Source organism: Borostomias antarcticus, assembly GCF_949987555.1.
Source record: "Borostomias antarcticus genome assembly, chromosome: 1".
NCBI lineage: Eukaryota > Metazoa > Chordata > Actinopteri > Stomiiformes > Stomiidae > Borostomias > Borostomias antarcticus.
Window position 1 is genome coordinate 49,066,722 of NC_140234.1, and position 17,459 is coordinate 49,084,180.

General features: G+C 46.0%; 2 protein-coding genes across 2 annotated transcripts in view; one reads left to right on the forward strand and one right to left on the reverse strand.

Moving 5' to 3' along the window:
* The first annotated feature begins 973 nt into the window (after positions 1–973).
* LOC311309313 (coatomer subunit beta'-like) lies at positions 974–13,948 on the forward strand. Its single transcript, XM_084438536.1, has 22 exons — positions 974–1,068; positions 1,808–1,945; positions 2,220–2,306; positions 2,452–2,578; positions 3,340–3,488; positions 3,685–3,831; positions 4,057–4,156; positions 4,264–4,406; positions 4,617–4,816; positions 4,963–5,073; positions 5,193–5,281; positions 5,489–5,595; positions 5,831–5,974; positions 6,190–6,320; positions 6,711–6,918; positions 7,059–7,169; positions 7,448–7,662; positions 7,820–7,912; positions 8,071–8,251; positions 8,616–8,687; positions 10,834–12,177; positions 13,010–13,948. Exons 1-22 carry the CDS (start codon positions 1,066–1,068, stop codon positions 13,100–13,102), a joined length of 3,993 nt encoding a protein of 1,330 aa, XP_084294662.1. The 5' UTR covers positions 974–1,065; the 3' UTR covers positions 13,103–13,948.
* Positions 13,949–14,018: 70 nt separating this feature from the next.
* mrps22 (mitochondrial ribosomal protein S22) overlaps positions 14,019–17,459 on the reverse strand; it is a gene marked incomplete at its 5' end in the record, with an annotated part of 5,196 nt that continues 1,755 nt past the window's right edge. Inside the window, 3 exons of the mRNA XM_084439788.1 lie at positions 14,019–14,449; positions 15,664–15,772; positions 17,322–17,459. The exon at positions 17,322–17,459 is cut by the window's right edge and continues 8 nt beyond it. Of these exons, the coding sequence (XP_084295914.1) occupies positions 14,360–14,449; positions 15,664–15,772; positions 17,322–17,459 (337 nt within the window). The 3' untranslated portion in view covers positions 14,019–14,359. The remainder of the gene's footprint in view (positions 14,450–15,663; positions 15,773–17,321) is intronic.

The window sequence follows — 17,459 nt, forward strand, 5'->3', positions numbered from 1 at the left end:
TTCTTCGGTCACTGAGCTTTTGAGTTTCGTATCGCACGGTTCACCGGGGCTCAGGTGGAGACTTGGCCATTTTACCGAACGTTTAGCTGAAAAGAGTGAGCGGAAGTGGACGGAAAAGCTGCCGTTTTATAGTCGCACACACACTAACCAACATCTATAATGTTGCTAATTCATGGAAGTATAACGTTAGCTGGCTACTGCTAATCTCACAGTGGTGAAGCTAGAATAGTACCTGGCAACCCAGCACGCAGTATCAACGCTGTAATACTATAGGCTCTTTGCACACGCTCTACTACTTCCTGAAATTCTACAGGCATATTTATTTCCTGTCCTATACCATTGGATGGAAGTGATTAATCAGGTGTGATCAGGTGTGCCACACACCTGATTAATCACTTCCATCCATGGATGCTTCCATCCAATAGTATAGGACAGGAAATAAGGATGCCTGTAGAATTTCAGGAAGTAGTGGAGCTTGTGCAAAGAGCCTATTGGCTGGTATGATATCAACAGTGTCATTGTCTGGCCGTCAAAATTTAATAATGTAATAATTTCAGACAAAATATATTTTTTATGGAAAAGCAATACTTTTACTCTGCAGCCTTCGCAAAGCCCTATGGATGTATTATTTTTTATTTATTTTAATCTACATATTACATATTATACCTTTAAGTCTAACCATCTCATTAAATAATTACGTTTAGTAGCCTAGGCTATGCTATTGTTTTGTTTAGATTACTTGCTTGTTGGCTTGTTCGGGGGGTTGGCCATATCCAAGCGTAGGTAAAATCTTTAGGCTATTTCTTTAACCGTAGGCTACAATTAATTCCCGTGTAGACCACCCCGCATTCCCGTTCCCCGTAGGTAGCCTACATTGCCTAGCCTAGTCTGTCGGGTATAGTACAACGTGTTCCATTCCTCCACCGGATCTTGCGATGTGTATGCACAGGAAGCCATAGGATCCACGTCGCCAAAAGATTATTCGCTGCGGTTCCAAGTTGTGAAGTCCCACGACTAGCTGGAAGGTCGGGCACTTCATAAAACAGCAACCGGCAACGTGGAAACATGGTAAGAAACAAAAAAAAGCCAATTTTGGTAAAGGAGAAAGTACTTCGATTAGCTTTACCGCCGTTCCAAACTCTTTTCCCGATTTTCTTTGAAAGCTGTTTTTAGCCTACTGCATGGCTACCTACATGGTGTCCAACAAAATAAACAATATCACCAAGCCTACCTAATATTTTATTCCATAGTCTTCTTAATCGTTAAATGTAGAACCTACATAGAATTGCGAGCAATGGGGAATGTTTCGTCATTTTGTGAAATGGAAACAGTAAATTATTTACCAAGCGATATGTTCGCAGCTGCTATCGGGTCAACAGTGTTTGTAAATGGGCTACATGCACTCTACTGGACATGCCTATTTTCAAAACTCTCTCAGAGATTGAAAGCCTTGAAAATAATTCGCGGAAATCGATTGCAGCCAAGCATTCATGCAAGTAAAATGTGGAATGAGGAGAATATACAGACACGCCCCCATGTCTCACGCTCTGAAATTGACGTTAACTTGTATTCACAGCCTACAAAGAAGTTTAGGCTAATTGGCAATCTGGCCTAAGGGTCGGGAATAACACAAGATCTGGAATGAATTCCATATCATTCTGTCTTTCTATATTTTGAAGTCCTACCTGTACCCTACTTCATTCTGTGTCAATACTTTACAGTTTTTGTATTTTAACACAATTTGCTGGTTTCAAATCTGTCTCTCTCTCTCTCTCTCTCTCTCTCTCTCTGTGTGTGTGTGTCTCAGCCTCTGCGGTTGGACATCAAACGGAAGCTGACTGCTCGGTCCGACCGCGTGAAGAGTGTTGATCTGCACCCAACGGAACCATGGATGGTCGCCAGCCTCTACAACGGCAGTGTCTGTGTATGGAACCATGAGACCCAGGTACCATTCTTTCAATTGTCTGTCCAACCATTAATTCGTTCATTCATCCATCTAACCATTCACTGCCACATGAATCATAACCTCAAATTACCTTGGTAGCTTCAGATCTTGGCACCAAAACAATTATTTGGTAATATTATGGGAATTATCATCAGATCAACAGAAGTGTCAGCCTTCGACGCTGCCTATATCCAACCATTTCAATGAATTATTTGGCTTGGTGCTTGTGAGCCTCCCTGTTCTGACCTGTTTGAATGTCCATCTCTGTCTCGAGACCTTGGTGAAGACCTTCGAGGTGTGTGACCTACCTGTTAGAGTGGCTAAGTTTGTGGCCAGGAAGCACTGGGTCATCGCTGGAGCAGTAAGTCTCATTACACAAATGCACACACACACCTATAACATCTCACAGGGACCTCTACCATGCTTTATCTATTCATCCATCTTTCTGTATCTATTTTTAGTCCGCTACTTCATCAACCTCTCCCTCTCTCGTGTCTCCTCTCCAGGATGACATGCAGATCCGTGTGTTCAACTATAACACCCTGGAGAGAAGTCATATGTTTGAGGCCCACTCTGACTACATCCGCTGTATCGCAGTGCACCCCACACAGCCTTACATCCTCACCAGCAGTGGTACGGTTCCACACACACACACACACACACACTCACACATTACCACTAGCGATAATATGAAGAACCACACACACAGGGCGGCACGTAGCTCTGGAGGTAGAGTGATAGGCTGGGGATTGGAAGGTCTCCGGTTCGATTCTAGCTCTTGGCAGTGTACCGGAGTGTCCATGAGCAAGACACTGAACCCCAAATTGCTCGTGGCACAGTCACCTCACAGCAAGAAGGCCCTGGGTTCAATTCCCGCTTGGGATGTGAAGTTTGCATGTTCTCCCCGTGTTCGCAAGGGGTTCCCCCATAAAGAACCCAATACGAAAAACATGCAGAAGAACAGAACGTTGACGCTGTCCGTTCAAATTGGTCTTGGATTGGTCCCCGGGCGTGGCTCATGCACACTGCCTACCATCTGCTCCCTTCGTTCTGAGAAGAACGAAGGGATGGGTTAAGCACAGAGAAAATTTCATTGGTGACCCTAAATGCATGCGTGTGTGTGTTACCATGTGTCACTTATTGCATGTGTGCTGTACGATGACTAAAGATGTCTTCACACACACACTTACACACACATGCATTACCACTGGCAATACATTACCACTAGCAATAATATGAAGAACCACACATACACATGGCTGATACTATATTCTCATAACCACTAAAACACAAACACTCATAGAAGAGAATTACAAAATATCTCCCCTATCTCACTGTGTGTGTGTGTGTGTGTGTGTGTGTGTGTGTGTGTGTGTCCGTGTGTCCGTGTCCAGATGACATGCTGATCAAGCTGTGGGACTGGGACAGGAAATGGGTGTGTGGTCAGGTGTTTGAGGGACACACCCACTACGTCATGCAGATCGTCATTAACCCAAAAGACAACAACCAGTTTGCCAGCGCCTCTCTGGACAGGACCATTAAGGTGTGAAGACACAAACATTATCACACACATATCACCTACAGTGTATGGAGATTATACAACTCGTAATCTTTTAAGACTCGGCAGCAATATTTCCCTTGCTCTTTGGCTATAGGCTAACAGACCTGCGTCTTACCTTTCTCTTATTCCACTAGTTGTAGCTTGGTTTAACATCTGTTGTTATTGTTTGTTGTTGCAGGTGTGGCAACTGGGTTCCAATACCCCCAACTTCACCTTAGAGGGCCATGAGAAGGGGGTCAACTGCATCGACTATTACAGTGGAGGTGACAAGCCCTACCTGATATCAGGAGCTGATGACCGTCTGGTCAAGATCTGGGACTATCAGGTCTGTCTAGTGTACAGAAACTTCAACACACGTCCACACACACCTACACATACAGTATGCTATCACACACACCCCCAGTCCACACGTTTCCACACAAACCACACTGTCATTGGTATCGGATCCTCTCTCTTACACAAACACTCAACAGAGACACACTCAGATTTGTGTGTTTTGAGTGGTCCTACTGTGTATTAAGCTGTCTGACTCTTTTTCCTCCACCCCCAGAATAAGACCTGTGTGCAGACACTGGAGGGCCATGCCCAGAATGTGTCCTGCGTCAGCTTCCACCCTGAGCTGCCAATCATCCTCACTGGCTCCGAGGACGGTGGGTATTGAAGTCTCTTAAGACATTTCCATAGTATCCCATCACTCTCCGCCATTAAAAACGTACCTGAGTGCAGTTGTCTTAATGTCTTTGTTTTCCACACACAGGCACCGTGCGAGTCTGGCATTCCAGCACGTACCGTCTGGAGAACACACTCAACTACGGCATGGAGCGCGTGTGGTGTGTGTGCGGCCAGCGCGGCTCCAACAGCGTGGCACTGGGCTACGATGAAGGCAGCATCATCATCAAGGTACTGCCTACACCTCCCACAGTTCTTAGCGTCACTCAGCCTTCTGGTTTCACCTTCACTTTAAGTTTTTTTTTCTCTTCCCATTCTTCTGTTCGGGTTGAAGGCCGGACAAATTTAGATTCACCTTTTGAACTTCTCCCCCTTCTTTCCTTCTCCCCCTCTTCCCTGCTCTCTCTTTAACCCCCCCCCCCCCCTGCTCCCTTCTCTAAGCTGGGTCGTGAAGAGCCGGCCATGTCCATGGACTCCAATGGGAAGATAATGTGGGCCAGACACTCTGAGGTGCAGCAGGCCAACCTGAAGGCCATGGGCGACACCGAGATCAAGGACGGAGAGAGGCTCCCGCTGGCAGTCAAGGACATGGGCAGCTGTGAGATCTACCCCCAGACCATCCAGCACAACCCCAACGGCAGGTTAGTGTGTATGTGTGTCTGAGTGCGTGCATGTGTGAGTCTTATGTTCATATCCAACTAGTGTGTGTGCCTACACTGATGAGTGTATGATAATGGTGTGTGTCTTCACCTGCATGCTAACAGACCCTGTGTGTTACATGCTACAGGTTCGTAGTGGTGTGTGGAGATGGAGAATATATCATCTATACTGCCATGGCCCTCAGGAACAAGAGCTTTGGCTCCGCCCAGGAGTTTGTTTGGGCCCACGACTCCTCTGAGTAAGTCAACCACACCACCGCGACCACATACTGTACATGGTCATTTATGGTCCAGTCATGGTCCAATTTGTGGTTATATGCTGATTAAACTTTTATTACCTTTTGTTTTTCCGCAACAGATATGCCATTAGGGAGAGCAACAGTATGATCAAAATCTTCAAGAACTTCAAGGAGAAGAAGGCGTTTAAACCGGATTTGGGGGCTGAAGGTGTGTGTGTGCGTGTGTGTGCGTGTGCGTGTGCGTGCGTGCGCGTGCGTGCGCGTGCGTGCGCGTGCGTGTGTGCGCGTGTGTGTGTGTGTGTGTGAAATAATGTGTTCTAAACAAGTGCAAACGTGACAGTTTTTCAAACGAATTATGTGTCAGTATGTGTGTATATGAATATGCACTGACATCCGTGTGTGTGTCACACATCAGGTATCCACGGTGGGTTCCTGCTTGGCGTGAGGTCCACCAGCGGGCTGGCGTTCTACGACTGGGAGAACGTGGAACTGGTCCGCCGCATCGAGATCCAGCCCAAGCATGTGAGACTCGTAGACGACCCCTAACAGATACACACTTGTCTCAGCTAGTCAGAACACTAGGACAGAATGGAACGGAATGGACTAAACTAACTGCTCTCCACAGCAGAACTTTACATTGGACAGTGCGAGAATATCTCTGATCTCTCCGAACATTTGTGTCACTCATGCAACATTGTAGTGAGTGGCAGAGTCATGGTACAGAAGTCGGCTGACCTCTGACCTGTCCTTGGCTCAGATGTTCTGGTCCGACTCTGGGGAGCTGGTGTGCATCGCTACGGAGGAGTCGTTCTTCTTGCTGCGCTACCTGGCTGAGAAGGTGGCCACCGCCCAGGAGACCAAAGAGGGCGTGACCGAGGACGGGATAGAGGACGCCTTCGAGGTAGGACTGGCCCATGCCCCGTGGCGCGGTGATAAAATGTACAAATTGGAGAGAGAGAGAGAGAGAGAGCACTACTTGTGAATGAAGAAGGATGTTTTGCCGTTATTTTAATTTACAGTCTTCTTTTATTTCCACCACCTATTGTTTTTTCCTTCTTTCTTTCTTCTTTCACTCTTCTTGCCTTCCTTGCCTTTCATTCTCCTCCCTGTCGTCAGGTTCTAGGGGAGATCCAGGAGGTGGTGAAGACAGGGCTGTGGGTGGGAGACTGTTTCATTTACACCAGCTCGGTCAACAGACTCAACTACTACGTAGGGGGAGAGATCGTCACCATCGCTCATCTGGACAGGTAGTTTAGTTTAGTTTATTTTTGCACAAATATTCATATAAAATAACAACAATTTGATATAAATTAAGATGTGTGCAGGTGAGGTAAGAAACCTGAAAGGGCTTATTTGAAAACCTCACCCGCCCCCCCAAAAAAAATCATATAAATTTGATTCATTTATGATTTTGAATCAAATTTCAGGTAGCGTCGTACACTCTGTTTACCCTTCAGCGTTTTCCCTCTGACTGTAGCTGATGGGATGTGAGATTTTTTAGCGCATTTGGTTGAAAAAATACAATAACTTTATATGAATTACTCAAAAATGTTCATAGCAAACAATATATTAGAATTTTGCATCCCATCAATGAATTGAATACATTGACATGTCTCTCTCTCTTTCCTCGGCTGCAGGACTATGTACCTGTTGGGCTACATACCTAAGGATGATCGTCTGTATCTGGGGGACAAGGAGCTGAACATCGTCACTTTCTCTCTGCTGGTGTCGGTGCTGGAGTACCAGACCGCCGTGATGAGGAGGGACTTTGGCATGGCCGACAGAGTCCTGCCCACTATCCCAAAGGAGCAGAGGACCCGGGTGGCCCACTTCTTGGAGAAACAGGTCGGTGCGTGCGTGTGTCTGTTCATGCACATACAGTACATACTTCTTCAAAGCCATGTCCAGAGAGGCGCTGTCAAACCGGTTGACAGTGGATGGTTGAGTGTCCGTCACACTTCTTTTCCTCTGTGTCTCCTGTCTAGGGCTTCAGGCAGCAGGCCCTGGCCGTGTCCACAGACCCGGAACACAGGTTCGAGCTGGCCCTGCAGCTGGGGGAGCTGAAGACTGCCTACCAGCTGGCCGTGGAGGCCGAGGTGAGGCTCCACACTGCGGGAGCGACCGGGGACAGTGGGAGCCAGACGTGGGGCTGCCATGGCCGTTTTGGATAGATGGGGATGAACCTTGAAAATACAAATTCCAGGGCCAAGTCATTAATTACATGGGCCCACCGTAGATAAACCGCTAGAATAACAAAAGGAAAGGGGGTGTATTATGTGTTATTTTTGGCATGATCTATGTTGTGTTTTATGTTTCCTAAAACGGCGCCCTGTCTCTCTCCCTGGCACCTGGGGGGCGCTTTGGGGGGCTGCAGTCAGAGCAGAAGTGGAAGCAGCTGGCAGAGCTCGCTACCACCAAGTGCCAGTTTGGCCTGGCACAGGAGTGCCTGCACCAGGCCCAGGACTACGGGGGGCTGCTGCTGCTGGCCACAGCCTCGGGCAACGCCCCCATGGTGGGAAAACTGGCAGAGGGGGCGGAGAGAGAGGGCAAGACCAACGTGGCGTTCCTCACCTATTTCCTGCAGGGGAAGTGAGTGCAGCACACGGTTTCATGTATACATGGTTGGCCATACAGTCATAGGCATACTTATATTATTATAACTAGGCCTATATAAGTACAATAATGACCCCTACGCATACTTTGTTTAGTCATTTTGAAGATGTGGTCTGTATTTTTTTTTTCCTAGATTGGACAAATGTCTGGATCTCCTGATCAAAACCAACCGGCTGCCAGAGGCTGCATTTCTGGCTAGAACGTACCTGCCTAGCCAAGTGTCAAGGTAGTATTGTTTATTTGTTTGGCTGTGTTCAGTATATAGAGAGAGAATTTTGGAGGGAGTGCAGGCATCTTTTTTTCCCCAGTGTGAAGTGTGAGTATCGATCGATGCGCCTGATGTGAGTTTGAGTGGCGTTCCTGTGTCAACACTCCCGTCTCCAGAGTGGTGAAGCTGTGGAAGGAGAACCTATCCAAGGTGAGCCAGAAGGCAGCAGACGCCCTCGCCGACCCTACCGAGTACAGCAACCTGTTCCCCGGCCTCCAGCAGGCCCTGGTGGCTGAAGACTACCTGAAAGAGACCCACGTCAGGCTGAGGCCAGCTGCAGAGTACCCCCTCATCATGGTCAGTCATCATCACACATGCTGCCTTGGCCCCCTTCTTGTAGTGCAGAGCAATGTCTCCCCAGCAATTCCACAGCAGAGTGATACGGTAGGCCTTGTTCCAGAAAGACAGCAGGACCATCAGTGGTCACCAAACCTGGGCCTGAAGAACTGGGTGTATTGTGCTAATCAGGCCCAGCACCGACCCCACCGACTGAACAAACCAATGCTTGTTAACCAGCAGCTGAACCAATAGGGAGTGTGGGAACTACTACAAAGCTCACGGAATATACTTCATAGAAAAGACCTTGGATATTTCCGTTTTCATATGTCTTGTTTCATTTCATGGCTCCGTTCACTTAGTACTCCCTCTTTCTTTACTTTAGCCCAACGAAGACCGGAATGTCCTGGAGGAATCCGCAGGCTATGTGCCAACAGGAGTGTCCGCTGGTCCAGAGGTATGCTCTGGAATCCCACACCTCTAGAATAATGGACTACACACTAGTTTCCTAGCTCTGCCAGCTCCCCATGACCTATATACCTGCAGATTAAAAGTGGCCAGAGGGCCAGAAGGAAGAGGAAAATCGAAAATGCAAAATTATTACAATTATAATTAATAATCCATAATAATAATTCAGGACCTCATAGGTCTTTTATTTGCCACACGGCAGTTATGCACACAAGTGAATGAGCGGCAACAACCGTAACACAACACACACGTTGTTGGTGGAAATTGTTCGCTTTTCTCCCATCAAAGCTGTCCTTCTCCAGGGGCAGCCAAGAGCAGTGGGCAGCCTCGTCAGAGGCGTCCGGGGACCAAGTCCTGGTCAGGAATTGGACTGAAGAGCATATGTTCTTCTGCATGTTTTTCGTATTGGGTTCTTTGGGAGGAAACCCTTGCGAACACGGGGAGAACATACAAACTGCACACACAAAGGCCTGGAGACTTTCTTGCTGTGAGGGGATAGTGCTAAGTACTGTACTGCACCACCAGGTGTGTGGTTTTGGGGTTCAGTGTCTTTTGCTCAAGGACACTTGGGCACTGCCGGGTGCTGGGGCCTTGCCATCCCCAGCTGGCCGCTCTACGTTCTGAGCTATGTGCTGGAATAAAACTGAATGACAAAGAATGATTATATAGAAGAAAGGAATATTGAATAAAGTAAATCTGGGAAATTAAAAATGAGAAAGACAATTGCTGAAATAAAGAAATTTTGAACATCGTAAAACTGAGAAGTGACACTGAATGTTTACAATAAAACAAATAAATATTGAATAGTCAATCAATCAAAGCTTTATTTGTATAACACATTTCATACACAGAGGTAACACAATATGCTTTACAGAGAACAAGGGAGATGGGCATAAGTCCCACCCCTACATATTCCAGAGGGAAGCAAAAAAACTATCACCCAGGGGCCAGATAAGTGAGCAGTAAAAATTATTCCCTGACCCCTCTCAACGAGACGATCGAGCAAGCTCCTGGAGTATGTTTGTCCAACGGCTAAGAACATAGCAATAAATTACATTAAATTACATTTTCAGAGCAAAAAGGGCTAAAAACATCATAGGAGAGACATGGTGAATAGTAATTCGGTGACATTAATAATAAGAAAGAAAGAAAAATACTTGAAGAAAGAACTGTTGATCAATATTGTAAAATAAAAATGACCATGAATGTTTGGTTAATAAAAGAAAGAATGTTTATTATAATAGAATATAGCTGAGAAAATATTTGAAATGTACTAACATAGAGGACTTGAGATTACCACAACTGAATAAATACCACACATATACTGTAAACACACAACTGCCTTAGCTAGCTCAACCTTGTAACTAAGATGTCATCTGCTGAAAAATATTTTTTCCCATGGACAAATTTACAGTATCTAGAGTTTCACATGCATTTTCATAGCTAGGCCAGTAAATATAGGGGCCGTTAGAAAGGCATTTGACTCCTGTAGTCCAGTTTCAAAAATGTGTGGCATAGCACTAGCAACATCGACCTCGGAACCAACTAAAGGCTTCAAAAGTCACAAAACACATCTTCAATTATGTGCTTAACTTTTAGAACAACTCAATGCAGTCTGGAAGTTTCTGTTAAACACAATGTACCTTATTTCTTTTAATTTTTTCCCCGCAAATCCTATTCATTTTTCCCATAGGGTTTTAAAACTCAGAACCCAATGGTGGCAATGCTAACTTTTCAGCCTACAAAATGACATCAGACCTCACCACTCTGTAAGGGGGCCCCAGCCAGAGGTTACATTTCATTTTTCAATTTTATTTGGAAGGGACCATGTGCAATTAAAACATAAATGTAAAAACATTTGATGCATCGCACCAGAGTTAGCCTTAGGCTAATTTGCATCTGCAGTCCCTGTAAACAGGTAACAGATAAAAACAACAAACATAATAAGTAAAACAAAGTACAATACTATACAGTACGGCTATACAGTATGGGGGTCCTTGGCAAGGAAAAGTTTAGGAACCCCAGACCTGTTCTATTCATGTAGAATTGCAGACAAGCAGGCACAAGCAGCCTTATGCTTTTGAACTGGCCATTTCCATTCCCAGTTAATGTACCATTCTCACTTTTTTGTGTAGGAGGTGGCTGAGAGGATGGAGGACACCCCCATAGTGGAAGCAGTGGTAGAGGCTGCAGTTCTAGAAGTCCCAGTGGTGGAAGAGTCCATTGCTACAGAGGAGGGAGATCCTGTCATGGCAGCTGTAGAAGAGGCTGTTGCAGTTGCAGCAAATGAACCAACTGTCACTGCAGTGGAGGAGCCCATTGTAGCAGCAGAGGAAGCACCCATTTCTGTAGCGGTGGTTGCACCCGAGCCGGGGATGGCAGCAGAGGTGGAAGAGACCATTGCAAAGCTAGAGGACGTTCCAGTCAATACAGAGGGAGACTTACTGGGAGATGTCATTACAGAAGCACCCAGTCCTTTGCCAGATGTGGTACAACCCACCCTAGTGGAGGAAGTCATAGCAACAGAGGAGAATGCTGAGTGTGTGCCTCCTGCAACTGAAGTCATAACAACAGATGCTGTGCCAGAGGCCGTAGCAACAGAGGAAGCCAGCGTCACAGAGATAGTGACACCTGTCTCCGAGACTCTGTTGGAGGTCATGGCAACAGAAGAAGCACCTGTCACTGAGGCAGTAGCAACAGAGGTCATAGCAACAGATGCCGAACCAGTGGCTGAAGTCGTATCAGAGTCCACAGGCACAGAGGAAGTGTCTGTTACAGAGGCAGTCATAACAGAACCCATAGCAATGGAAGCGGCACTTGTTCCGGAGGTGGCACCAGAACCCCTAGCAACTGCAGTGGCACCCGAGGCTGTTACCATAGAAGCGATGGTAACAGCAGAAATGCCCACAACCGAGGAAGCACCCGAACCAATCGTACCAGCTGTTCCAGTGGAGGACTTTACCGTACAAGAACCAGTCTCTGTCCCAGCCGCACTTCCAGGCCCAGCCCCAGCTGCACTTCTAGACCCACCCCTAGACCCAGCCATAGCCCCAGTCGTAGACCCATTCTTAGTACTAGAACCCGCCACAGCCATAGCCCCAGTCCCTGTCCTAGACCCATTCTCAGTGCTAGACAAAGCCATAACTCCAGTCCCAGACATAAGACCAGCTATAGCCCCAGTCCTAGACCCATTCTCAGCCTTTGAACCATTCTCAGCCTTTGACCCATTCTCATCTATATCCCCAGTCCCAACCCCAACCCCAGTCCCAAGCCCAGCCATAGCCCCAGAAGAGCAGGCCACTCTAGTAGCCCTGCCAGAAAAATCTGTCCTCACCCTCCTCCAGCCTGTCCTTACTCCCACCCTTGTCCCAGAGCCTGTGGCCCCAGGAACAGCTCCCACAGAGGGTCAGGCTGTGGAGAACGCAGCCACTACTAGAGCCGAAGCAGCTGTGGACCTGGAGATGGAGATGGATGATGAGGTAGACTACAGCCTATACTGCCATGATTAACAGCTTCTGCTCCCAATGTCGCTGTGTGTACTCAATAGAACAGAATAGAAATGATATTGGCAGCCCGTTATAGAACGTAGAACAAGGAGAATGCGCGCACTACTCCAAAAGTTTATACAGTAAACAACTTGATATCTCTTACCGGGTGCACGGTCAGAAAATGTATGTAAAAGGAAGCGATGTCCAGCACTCACGGATTGTATCAAAACTATATTTACCAAATAGTAAATATATTTAATAAAAAATATTTTTTGGTTCAGTAAGTAAGTTCAGTAACACTGAAGAAGGCCCCTGGCCGATACGTTTGTTGCCGCAGCATGCCCGTGCAAAGAACTTGAATAAATATAGTTTTGATACTATCTGTGAGTGCTGGACATGGCTTCCTTTAACAGCCCGTTATAGAACATCAAAGATGTTTTGTGGGGGGTCCGCGGTGGCCCGGCGTTCTAAGCATCGTGTTTTGGTGCAGCTGCACCAGGGACCGGGGTTCGCGCCCCGGTCTCGCCAGATCAGAGTACGGCCAGATCCCCAGATGGAGTGGCATATTGCACCACCACTCCCTAATCTCTCGGTTTGACGGTTCGTCCCTCCACAGAGACACCGCCTGGTATCAGTCATGTTTACGAGCTTGGACAATAGGGTCAGGTGTAATTGTCCAACAAATGAAAATGGGATAAAATCCTAAATACATTTAAGAAAAAATTATAATAAAATTGTGCAAGTTTTATCACTTACTACTGATACACATGCACGTGCAAGCGCACACTTGTACACTGACTGACACACTTGTTGTTCCTCCAAGGGTCTGGACGATCTAGACCTGGACAACTTTGACCTGGATGAAGATATCGACACCACAGACGTCAACCTGGACGAAGACTTCCTGGATGACTAATAATGACTTTACTGCGACAGAAATTCCTCCGAAAGGGACCAAAGAAAACCGTGTTTCTCACAATGTCAAAAAAGGGTGTTGGGGGCAGGCGGGAGATGTTTTATATAGAAAATATAGTGTCCTCGACAGTGAAACTGTTGAGGGGTGTGGTGTAAGGGGTTCAAGTCCTATACACGCAAGGTAGATGTTCTTCACACAGAGTCAGATTGTCATGTTCCAATCCTGTTCAGAGAACTGAAAATGAACCTGAATCTACATCAGTAGGTTGGAGGCGCCTTCTACCTGTTCTTAGCTTATGTAGGCTATAATGTGAAATGGAAGGGATAGTATACAGAAAGCATTTAATTTGATTGTTTTTTAGAATGTTTATATTGAACCAGGTACATTTGCAATATGTCAAATTGGGAGTGGACTGGGGTGGGGGGGAATATCACAAAACTTCCTTACCTCTTTTTTCTAGCTAACCTGAATGCCTTTTGATGAGGGATGACATTTAGAATGTTGCAGAAATGTCAGCAGAGCTGGGGATGTTCTCTGTTCCACACTACAGTTATCATGCATACGTTTTATACAGTACATGTCTACCTGAAGATTGTTATTTCACCCTCTGGAACACTCCCCAGGTACGGGTCCTTTTCTAGCCTCGTCATAGCATAGGTCAGCTAGTTTCAAGTACCTCGTGTCTCTATATAGACCTCTGATCTGGAATGCTCCGGTGACTTTGCATGCTACAGTTTTAATAAGGAAATTATTTCATTGCTATACAGATGTGAGTCAAGTGCCTTGTATGTCTGGAGTCAGAAACATGGGAATGAAAGGTTTTTATCATTAAAGATAAGCGTTAAGTTGTTATTGAGTGTGGTGTTCCTTGAATTCAATGTAGACAGGGCGTACATACAAAGAATCGTTTTTATTTAGTATGTGCATAATTCATTATGATCCAGACAGACGTTTCGGTCAGTGTTGATACAGTATCTGCAGCCCCATCATCTTCACCCACTTAAAATCCGTTCAAGGTACAGCCGGCTAAGTGCTGTCTCCCTCCATAAGCATGTGAAGAGCAGACCAGCCTAATATCCCACAGAAAGACACTGAATACAACACACGATGCTCACTGTGTTTTTATACTTGACAGAGCCACCCAGAAGAGGAGGTGCATGGGGCTGGCTGATGTCCATGCCTCCTTTCAGGTTGTCGGGTGGGTGGAGTTGGAGGGACAGGTTGGTCTGGTGGTCAGAGGGATGGGGGTTGGTCAGGTCAGGCGGAGCTCTCTGCGGGGGTCTGCTCGTAGGCCTGTAGGGCCAGCTCAATGTAACCCGCCCTCTGGGACTCCAGCTTGGCGTAGGTCTGGTCGGGGGTGGGCACAGAGGTTAAAGGGTAGTATAAAAGGTTAGAAATCATAAGGCTTGTTGTAATGAGAATAGGTAGGTAGGTAAATTACTGTTGCAGCAGCAAGGATACAAGCAGCCCAGTCAAACAAATAAGGTCTTATTAAATACATACAAACGTACAATAGAGGGTATACAAACATGACAAGGAATAGTAAACAATAAGCTGCCTAGGACGCCTAGTAGTGCAAACAAGCCTAAGTTGTGCAAGATTCAATACCCATATAGTGATGAGTCTCAGTCGGTAGGTAGTGTCCTGTCCAAGATTGTTAGCATAATGGCATCTACTCCTATGTGAGCCTGGTAGGCAAACTGCAGGAGGCAAACTGCAGGAAGTCCATTTCTGACTTTACTCAGGATCTGAGATGGGCCAGACAAGCCTTTTCCAGCATCTCCATGATGTAGGATGTTAGAATGGGGCAACATGACACACTGTACTTTATGGAAGTATGCATAGTCAAACAGATGTTGGTTACATGTGTAACATCCAGTTGGAAGTGAAAAGACCCTCCAGACACACACAAACACATCCAGAGTGAGTAGACGCTCCCTGACCCACATATGGACACACGCACACTTTATTGACAGTGGCAACCTGACTGTGTGTCTGTCTCCCACTCTAAACGGCTGTCATTCTCAATGTCCTCTCCCTCATCCAGAGGCCTAATGGGAAGTGAAGTGCCCCAAGCATGGCCCCTAGATTCTCACCGGTGAAACAAGCTCCACATCTCACACATGAAACATGAGAAGGCCATGACTTGACCTCACTACAGACTGAGCACACTCAATCATCAAACGCCTTGTACTCTGAGGTGGGATTCCAAACGTGGTAAGTAAAATTTTTAAAAAGACAAGCTGAATGCATATTGTATTCCAAATACCCTTATACCATGGCCTGGGCGAATACTTGATTTTGATTGGCTGGAGGGGTGTGCATTATTTCTCGACAAGGAGCAAAACATAAATAACATATTTCTTTATATTTGAATATCGAAAATAAGAGTAAATTACACATATGTTTTGTCTTTGGCAAGTGTCACCTGACATAACACCAGGACACTACTGAACTCATAAAGAAAAGGCAATGACTCCCCTTGTTGACAGACTTTGCACATTCGCTTATCTGGAAAAAAACACAATGGTGTGATGCCATACCGGCCAGTGGGGCCTTACCTTGAGCAGGTCCAGTCCTGTGGCCTGCTGGATGATGGCCTCCCGGGCTGATTCGCTGTGTGGGTGGACCATGTGGAACAGTGACACCAGACTCACTGCATCCTGTAACCTGGGGTGTGACAGAACCCCATTAGGTTGGAGTGAAAATGCTAGCTATTAAGTAGACAGCCATAGACCAGGGTTTCCATCGGTGCCGGTCCATGTGTCCAGGAACATGTCCCGGACAAATGGGAGAAATTCCGGTCATTATACAATATTATAGGTGTTTGTCACAGTGATTATTTGTCGTGTAGCCTATATATGCCATTTAATGTCTATTTCTCATCTGATACGATTAGATGTGTGCTATACTGTATGTTAGGGTGTAAAACTGTTGTACACTCTGGCTCCATATGCAGTTATTTTATTTTGACGTTTCGGCCTGTTGGCCTTCTTCAGAATAGATCAGGCCAACAAGTCGAAACGTAAAAATAAAATAAGTGCATATGGAGCCAGAGTGTGCAACACTTTTTCTTCTCTCTTATGATCAGTTCTAGCAGTAATCACCACCTCACTGGTGTGCGATACGTTTTTGTTAGACTTTCATGATTTGCATGTGCTATAGATGTCTGGGACTGCACGCGCGCCACTGGGCAGCCTTTCACTTTATTTAGTCACCTTTGCTACTTTGTATTATGGCTGTAGGCTACCTTAAGCCTTGTTTATGTCCTGAATCCGATTTGAGGATGTAATTGGTCATTTTAAGTAGGCCTACTTTTTCTTTTGATGCCTATTTGAAGAACGGACTGCATCGATCAATGCGCGGACTCCACATTACGCAAGTCTGTTAGTTTTCTTGGGATTAACAACAGTAATGTGAGTTTTCTTTTTGCTCCTTCCAGTTTGACCCTTTTCATCGATAAAACGTAATTTTTAAAACCACGTGTCATTGATTTGGAAGGCATTTAGAGCTGCTTGTCAAATCGTAGCCTACGTATTCAAACTCCGATGATGAGGAGGACATAACGGTTTATTGAGAAACAATTGATAGGCAGCCTGGGCAATATAAAGAAATACCACAATGCATGTAGTCTAGATCTATAACATTATGGTTAAGCTAGACACATTATGGTAGCCTGCCCTCTTGCTTGCTCGCTATGGTTTTCCGCTAGGTAGGCTACATTACGGCTGTTTCGTTCATCACATAGGCCTATAGCCTACACATACACAAATTATTAGGCCTATTTGTTTTTTTGTATAGAAGGAGAAGCAGAAGTTTTTGTCTATTTTAATACAATTCAAATAATGCTTAGAGAGATTTTTTTAACCAGACATTATGACCGGAGAGATTTAAATACGTTGGACTACCTGGACAAAAAACAGTTACTGGTTAACGGAAACCCTGCCATAGACGTCAAATGGCATTACATTACAGGCATTTAGCAGACGTTTTTATCCAAAGTGACTTACAATAATTGCAGAGACCTCAAGAATGGTCTTCTTGGTAAACAGTGGTAACATGTCTGACATTTCAACTGCACATCCATTGGACACACACTCTCAAAAATCACACACGCATGTACACTCACTCACTCACTCACTCACTCACTCACTCACTCACTCACTCACTCACTCACTCTCACTCTCACTCACTCTCACTCACTCACTCACTCACTCACTGGTCTCTCTGCAGCATGTCTATGAGGAGGCCGTCCACCCTGCGGTTGTTGACCAGGTACCAAGCCAGACCTCCGAAGTGTCTGGTGGAGCGCAACAGGTCGTACTTGCCCTGCTTCTCCAGGTCCTCATAGGTCGCC